Here is an 8,686-nt window from a genome sequence, read left to right on the forward strand (position 1 = left end):
TTATCCTTAAAATAAGAAAATATTATTATTATTATTATTATTATTATTATTATTATTATTATTGTTATTGTTATTATTATTATTATTATTATTATTATTATTATTATCATTATTATTATTATTAGTAAAGCTATAACCCTTGTTGGAAAATTAGGATGCTATAAGCCCAAGGGCTCCAACAGGGAAAATTAGCCCAGCGAGGAAAGGAATTAAGGGAAAAAAATACAAGAGAAAGTAATGAATAATTAAAGTAACGCATTTTAAGAACAGTGACAACATTTAAATCTTCATAAATAAACTATAAAAAGAGACTCATGTCACCCACTTAAGAAAAAATAAATAAATAAATAAATAAAAAAAAGAAAAAAAAAACGTTGGCTGCAAGTTTGATCTTTTGAAATTTTGAACTTTTGAACTTTTGAAGCTCCACCTACGTTTCATGGGGTGTACTGGAATAGAAAAAAAAAAGTTTCAAGGAAGAGGCCAGTGTACTATAAACTTTCTGAACGTAGGACTCCGAAGGTTGCATAGGTTGCATGAAATGTTGCATGGTATCCTATTTAAGGAATGTTGGTCAAGTCCTACACGAAGTGTGAACCTGTCTCCTTATTGTCTATTCATTTCCCTGTCCGTTTTGGAATCCTTGATCTTATCTGCTGAATCTCTTCATGTGAGTCGAGAACTTCTATTAATAAAGGAAATTACTAATGTAGCAATTACACTAATTTAGGGTCATGTCGAGTGATTTCATTATTCTGATTAGTAATTAACTACAGAAGAATTTGGAATCCTGAAAGCATTAATGTAGCAATTACACTAATTTAGTATCATGTCATGTGATTTCATTATTCTGATTAGTAATTAACTACAGAAGAATTTATATATGTTTTTAACATCTAGCATCTTGTGTGTTAGGTTTCTTTACTAAGAGAAAGATCACAAACTATTTCTAGTTGATGAAATTAATAACTAGGCCAGTTTATGTAGAAATCCTGATTTGATTATTCAAGCTCAATGTTTTGAACAATTTTCCTCTAGGTTCTCACCAAAGTAACGAGCCATAATAAACTTGCTTCACTTACTTTGGGGTGACGAATGTTTCTATTAAGACGTCAAAACTTAGTCCTTATTAAATCTTGCATGGATAAAGTCTTTCCTAAAAAAGGCTGTTCTAATACCAAAATGAAAATCCTCTTTCGGGAAAAAATCATCAACTGCAATTTAATCAAAGGGACACAAGTATATGTATGTATATGTATATGTATGTATATATATATATATATATATATATATATATATATATATATATATATATATATATATATATATATACACAGATGTGTATACTATATAAATGCAGATACGAATGGACATTCAACCGTATAAAGACATCACTTGTCCTTTTTCATCTTCCACTATACAGTTTTATTTAATCCCTTCTAGCAACAGCTGTTTCAGCTATAAACTCATGTCCTTTTCCAGGGCTGCATTTGATGAACAATGTAAATGAACCTCTGTATAAAGGCTTTTAAACTGAAAAGATTAAAGCTAAGAGCCCAAGTATTTATAAAAATTAAGGACTTCGTTGCAGCTTGCTAATCGCAAAGAAACTTTATCCCAAATAAAAGCTACTTTTCATGAAGTACGACAAGATAAAGAAAAACTGATACCAGAAGAACAAATCTAGTCCTCAGTGTTGTTATCGTGAGTCTAATGTCATAATATCCATGAATATGTACCTTCTGCTGTGATGGCCCTGAAGACGCAAATGATGTCGTAACCCGTCTTGTGATCTTCTGAGTGTTCTTGGGGGGTCCTTTCCATCAGATAAAGTTATTTCAGTAACTTTCAAAATTCAATGAAGTTTCATGGGAAATTACTCAATTCACAAAATTACCTTGTTGATTTTCACAAAGATTTTGATTTTTATCTGAAGTGTTTTAAAGTTACTAGCCTAGAGGCTAATGTGTATTACCACTGTTCAAGGTAACCCTGATGAAAGCTATAAACTAGTGGCTGAAACAGTTGCAGACAAAGTTGATTAGCTGGAACATCAGGGAGATTCTCGTCTTTACTTTAAAGATAAGAATTATAGGAAATTTAACTTGCTACTGAAGATTAAAAACTATAAGAAATTAGAGAACTCTTTTCTTGAGATGGTAGACACCACATGCTCATCCGAATCTAAGAGCAGATTTTTTTTTTTTTTCAAAGTCGCCCTCCGTTTGTCCTTGAGATATCCTCATCACAGAGATCCTTAATAGGAATTGACCAGAGCACTTCGACATTCCTTGTTTCTGATAACCTGCCTGAAAACATTCTCACACATATTTCAGGATATTTCTGAATGTAAATTCTGCAAGATGGTCTATTTGCTTGTGAGTGTCGTAATAGCATACTGAATGTTGATGTTATTTGATTTGTGCATGTATATGCATGAGGTACGTCCACTGATGAAACATATTAATAATAAAATAAAGGCACTTGATGTTATTCTTTGATGTAGACTTGTTAAATAGTAACTCTTGTGTGTAGTGCAGTAGATTGAATGTTATGCAACATAGATGTGGTAAAACAATGATAAATAGAATTTTCTGTAAATAAGAAATTAGTTCTTAATAAGGATATTGACCTTCCAGCTATTTTAAGTCTTTAGAACACTAGAACAAGAACCATGCAGTGTTTAGTGAAAATCATTACCATACGTTGAGATAGTGTTGTGTAACATAGTCACACTGAAAACAAAATCGTTGTCACACTGATGATTAAGAGATATTCATGTATATTTCAGAGCAATATTCTTAAAAGTATTAAAGGTCATATCAAAAAGGAGATGAAAACCTTAATTCACAGTTTCCCAAGCTTTTTATGGCTGGTTATACACTATAGATTCCTTCACCAGTGGACAAGAAATTGTTGAACCAGAGCTTACTCTGGAGGTCTGTTCTGTGGCAGTGTTTCAGTAGAAAGGGATAGTGGCATATAATGTACATACATGAACACTGGCGTACAGATAGAAATGTATTTGGTGTTACCGTAAGCATGGGAGTTGCCTATAGTCACCGCAAAGATTCCAGAGAAAAATTAGCCGCACCCCCTGATGACGTCATAGCCAATCATGTTGGCTCTGGCGTGGGAGACAACGTGATTGGTTATGACATCATCAAGGGGTGGATCTTATTTTGCCTGGAATCTTTGCAGCGACTACAGACAGTTCCAGCAGTGTGTATACCCCCAACACCAGTGAGAAGTAGAACTTAGTTCATTAAGTGTTAGTTGATAGACATAAGGTAAACCAAGGAGAAAATCTGATATACTCTAGTGTACTTCTTCCTGTTATTTAGAAAGACTCAAGTTTTATACTTTTGTTAACACCAAGTTCTTGACTTTACACTTTATCACACTATGCATTTATTGTATTTTTACTATTTGCAGCTCTAATGTTTTGTATCAAGGTCTTTTTTCATCTCTGGTGTTTATATTAAGAGTTGTTTCACTTTTGCCTGTGCTTATCAGTCTTTCTTTTCATTCAAACTTTGACCAGAGTGCCTTTAGCAGACATTTTTCCACTTCCATTTCCCTCTAGATATTTTGAACCTGATTTTTATCAATCTTATTGAACATTTTACTCCTATTCCTTAATCGTTCTTTCATCTGTTTTTTTTCTTATATCTTGAATTATGCTCAAATCTGGATTCAAGATGCCAGTTTTTATTTCCACTCTCCGTTTGTCCTTTGCCATTTTAGATGCCAAGTGTCGTCCGTCTAAATCTCTCAACAAGTATTTAATTATTACAGGACGGGACTTACGGAGGCCGTTTGAAAAAGAAGAGACGATCCTCTTGGCGACGCGAAAGAAGAACGGCTTCAGACCACTATTACAGAGATATCTCCAGGCAGAGACAGAAGGAAAGAAAGTCACTGAAATTGTCACTCAAGATCATAAAGTGTTCCAGCAAATCGAACAATACAACTAACTTATAACAATGGCTCACTGCCTGTCTTGGTTCTTAAGGTTTATACCTCTCTGGCATCAATGCACTGGTCCCAAGCAATTATGTTAAGAGGCACTTGGATAAGGATTTCGAATTCATCTCTACTTCTGGTGGATTCTGATATTGCCATCAGTTGTGTGTTTGCAGTGTTGATCTGATGGAATCAGAGGGATAATTTGGTTCATTGCATCTGAAATATGGTTTAGCCTAGCAATTAATCCCTTGTTGATGCTATTCGTCTGGTATTTTGGTCTGTTTTTATAGGAATGTTCGAGGAACTAAGTGTACAAAATAGCATTATAAACTATGAGGAAGTAAATCCTGCGAGTTAAGATGGTGTAGTTTTGATGAAAGACAATGTGGACCATGAATTTACGCGTTAAAACGTGTTTTTAATCATGAGATAATGATTTTCCCCTTTATTTCTGATTTACGCTGGTCTCTGGGATGTTATTTGCCAACATGCTCTTCGTGATCCCTAGATTGAGAGAACGTACACATGCAGGAGAACAATTTGTATGTTCATTTTTAACATTTGGTCAGTCTTCCTTTGCTAAGAGCCAAGACATAATCATAACATTTTATGCAGTGACCTGTCTTAGTGGCAGCAGTGTATTATTAGATATAAACATATAAATATATATAAATATATATATTTTCATTATACTTTTTCATACAATAGACAAAGACTTTTTTGCAGGTGGAAGGGATTCCTCTTAGAGGAAAAACGAGGATTATTGGGACTAAGTCGTATCACTACAACTATTATAGACATTCTCCTTCATTATTCTTGTACTGATTTTTTCCTTTTGATATGCGGCCACCTGTGTTACCCTGGTAAAGATTAGATATTCACGCTATCTTGCCAAATTAGGATCTGTTTTTTGTCCCACATAGGAGAGGCTTTTGATTCTGTCAAAACTTCAGCAGTAATGAAAGCCCTTCAAAGTCTTTTTACTGCAGTTCTTTAAGATGCTGTAACTTTATTCTTAGTTCAGAAGAGTTAAAGAGATGGCAAATTAAATGTATTTCAATTGCTCTTGGTACATAAGACAACAGAAAACTTGTTCTTTTGACAGATATATTCCTTTCAAGGATAAGTCAGCAAGGGATAGCTTCTGTTAAGCATCCATATGTTGCTATGAATGAAAGGTAGTACATAACATACCATTGCACCTCTTATCTTAGTTTGCCGGAGTCAGTGACCCACCTATGATATTTGCAGTGAAAGAGATACAGAATCCAAATTTTTTATATACGCTCCCTCTAATGGAAAAAGTTTGTAGCTACTGTATTTTCAAATATGTCTGAAAATATTTCCTGGTTCAACACCTTTTTGTATTAGGCTATTTTAGATACCTTGTTCCTCAAAATTGCCTGCTTCTGTCATTAGTATTTTGCATAATTTTTTTTTCATTAGGACTTCAATATACAGTTTTAGGTGAGATTTTTATATTTCATGTGGGGACTGTCCAGTGGTGAAAAAGGACTCTAAAAATACATTGCGATGTTTCCTTGTAAGCAGCTTTTACGTAGGACTCCAATACTTTGTCGGTGTTTGCAAACAGTATTTTATTACGTTCAAACACTTGCTTTGTCATCCATCACAGAAAAATTATGGTGGAAGTTTTGTGCTGAAGAAAAACTGCTTGAACGTGAATATGAGTTATCTTTATTGTGAACCAGTTTTTTTACTTTCATATTTATCATGAATTATTAAGACAATTTGTGTTTAATCAGTTATTGTAAGCATGATTGCCATACAAAATTGTACCTTAACCAAAGCAGAGATTTTCTCAAGAGCCTTTGACTATTTATTATGCTCTTAAGAGAACAGTAATTATTAAAATAGACCAGAAGAAGTCTAAAATCAGAGTTCCCATACCCCTGAACGAGGAATTTCCAGTACTAGTGTATTAGATGCCATCATCTTAAGAGAAAAATTCGCTGAAGTAAATAAAGAGGAATCAAAGACTTACTAGTTTCAAAGGATATGAAATTCCCGAAGAAAAGGTTTTGAAGGTTTGTCTTATAGAAAATCTTAATAGTATCCGACTTGTGTATAAGATATTCCCATTTGTAAAATACAGTTGCATTTTTCCAGGCTAAGGAGGTCCTTGCGATCTATTTTGATATGAGGCTACCTGTGGACTTCAGTGTCACAGAATGCGCCACTTAGAATTTTAATGATACTGCATTAGTGATGTGGAATTTTTCTGTGTAAATACTCAGAAGTACAGTAGTAAAGTATTGATTTTTTTTTTTTTTTTTTTTTTTTTTTTTGTAACTGGTAAATAATACCTCTTGTGAAAAATGAGAAATACTCTTATCACAGAGCATCTACCATCTACTGCATTTAAAAGATATGTGTTTTACACATCTGTACACGTAATTATCATTATACAGTATAGTTTTACTGTAGGTCTGTAGCCTGTGTAAATGATTAAAGAGAAAAGGGCAAGGTTAAAGATAGGTTTGGAGATTTTAATTCGATACAGTATTTTGTTTCGTACAATGCACAATTGTTTATAATGAGATACCCATAATTATTTTTTTTTTTAAGATTTTCAAATTTAGATTTAAATCATCCTTTAGGTTTAGCCGAGATTTAATATGTAATTATTTTTTATAAGTAGTTATTTTCCTTAATAATGGTTCTTTTTGAGGAACTTATTGAAATGGTGCCAGAATTTTTTTTCATATAAATGTAGAATTTATGCGCACATTCAATGCATAATTTTTATTCTCCTAGAAGAAAGAGATGAATAAAGTGAAACTTAAGTCATTATTCTTAGTTACAGGAATGAATGCACTGAAACTTATGTCATTATTCTTAATTTCAAGGATGAATACACTGAAACCTGTGTCATTATTCTTAATTTCTAAAATGGATTATAGTCTAAGAAACAGAACCAGTCATTCTTAGTCAATGAAGTTTAGTTGTCAGTTACCCTTCATTCCTTTGTTACTTTTTTTAATTGATAAACAAATGTATCCTACAGGAAATCTACGTATTTGATTTATGGATTGTGGATTAACATAGTCACCAGATCTTATCATCAGCTAAGATTGTATTTTGTTTTAGTTTAACAGCAGTCCCTAGCTAAATAAAGGAGATTAGTTTGGTACCATTCAATCATCTTAAACATTACATGTTGTAGGTTTCATTATCAAAGCACAGTAGTTATTTCATAATTCATTTGACGGCAGCAATGCATATTGTAAGGTTCTTACAAATGCCACGTATGAATTAATCAAATCTTGGAGGAATACACGTATAAACAAATTAGAAATCCCCCAGGGGACTATGATACCAAATTTCGCAGTGATCAATATAACATACACTATGCATTCTTATGATAATTGTTTTAGCTGTTTCAAGGGGCATTGGTGCATTCTTAAGATACTTGTTTTAGCTGTTTCAAGGAACATTGCAAAGAGATTTATTACGATTACTCTAGATTTAAGAACGTGTCTAACACCTCCCTCCAGGTCCTCACGGTGGCCGTGGAAATGTGAATTTTATGGTGTTACTATGTAAGTTGTAGATTATACATGTGCACTTATACTCTATGATATATATTAAGATTTACTTCTATACTAAATCATATGTATGTGTCGTCTCCAAATTGTGCATACATATAACATGTATATAGATATATTATCCTAGTATAACCAAGCCTTACCTGCACTGTTTACTCCATCAACATCTTAACCTAGCTAAAGAGCAGCCATTGGACATCTTTGTAGATTTGTGTTCTCTTTCAGTGTTTGGTTTATTTAGAAATGCAGCTCGTGGGGTTAATATTTTGATGGAGGAAGACTCAGTCCACTGAAGTCTCCCTGGGATTATGGTCAAGTGATACTTAAAGATTAATTTGTCGTTTTATACTCGAGATGGTTTTTAAGGAGTTGCAGTTACCAAAGGAAGGAGATTTTTTATGTCCTCAGACAGAAGTTAGACATTTTCTGTCTTGTGTTAAGGACTGAAGCATTTTCAATTAACCGTCAGTGTTTCAATGATATTTCTGAGCTGTTTATATCAGCATACATATTTTATGTTTATCCAAATGGAGAATTAGAATTTGCTTATTGTCTATACTGAGATTTTTTAATACAAGACCTGTATGTCCCTTATTATCTTTGTGGTGAAAAGATAGACCAGTTTGAATTTTAAACCCCCATATATTCTTGAGTGAGGAAAAGCTTAAGGATCTGCTTTGTTCATAAGAAAGTGCTGATACGTATAAGGTAAAGTTTCTTCAAGAAACTGTGGGTCTTCTCTTTTAGTTGTGTACTTAATTGCTTTAAATGTAACTAGTATTATTTATAGTGACCAAAGAGACTTATCTATGTCAAACTTGTTGCATATTATGTAAACTGGAAAAGGAATCTCTATGTAGAAGTACACCAAATGAATTGAGTCTCCTCATTTCGCGTAAAGGAAATAGAAAAAAAATTTCCTTAATATAAGGTCAGTATAGAAGATGTCTCTTTATTAATATAATGTTTTTAAAACTGTTGAGTTACATGTGACTAGGAAACCCAAAGGAAATTATTATCCATCAACATACTGTTCTAAATCTTATCATTTCATTCGTTTGTCAGCCACATGATTATGATATTATCCTGTTCCTGTGTCAGAATTAAAAAAAAAAAAGGGTTACTTTCACCATAGTTGAGGAGCCATG

General features: G+C 33.0%; 1 protein-coding gene across 1 annotated transcript in view; it reads left to right on the plus strand.

Annotated features, from left to right (window-relative positions):
* Positions 1 to 4,893, plus strand: part of LOC137629764 (transmembrane protein 117-like) — a 188,393-nt gene extending 183,500 nt beyond the window's left edge. Inside the window, exon 9 of the mRNA XM_068361382.1 lies at positions 3,799 to 4,893. Coding sequence (XP_068217483.1) covers positions 3,799 to 3,984 — 186 coding nt within the window. The 3' untranslated portion in view covers positions 3,985 to 4,893. The remainder of the gene's footprint in view (positions 1 to 3,798) is intronic.
* Positions 4,894 to 8,686: the final 3,793 nt, after the last annotated feature.

This window comes from Palaemon carinicauda, chromosome 37 (genome assembly GCF_036898095.1).
Source record: "Palaemon carinicauda isolate YSFRI2023 chromosome 37, ASM3689809v2, whole genome shotgun sequence".
Classification (NCBI taxonomy): Eukaryota; Metazoa; Arthropoda; class Malacostraca; order Decapoda; family Palaemonidae; genus Palaemon; species Palaemon carinicauda.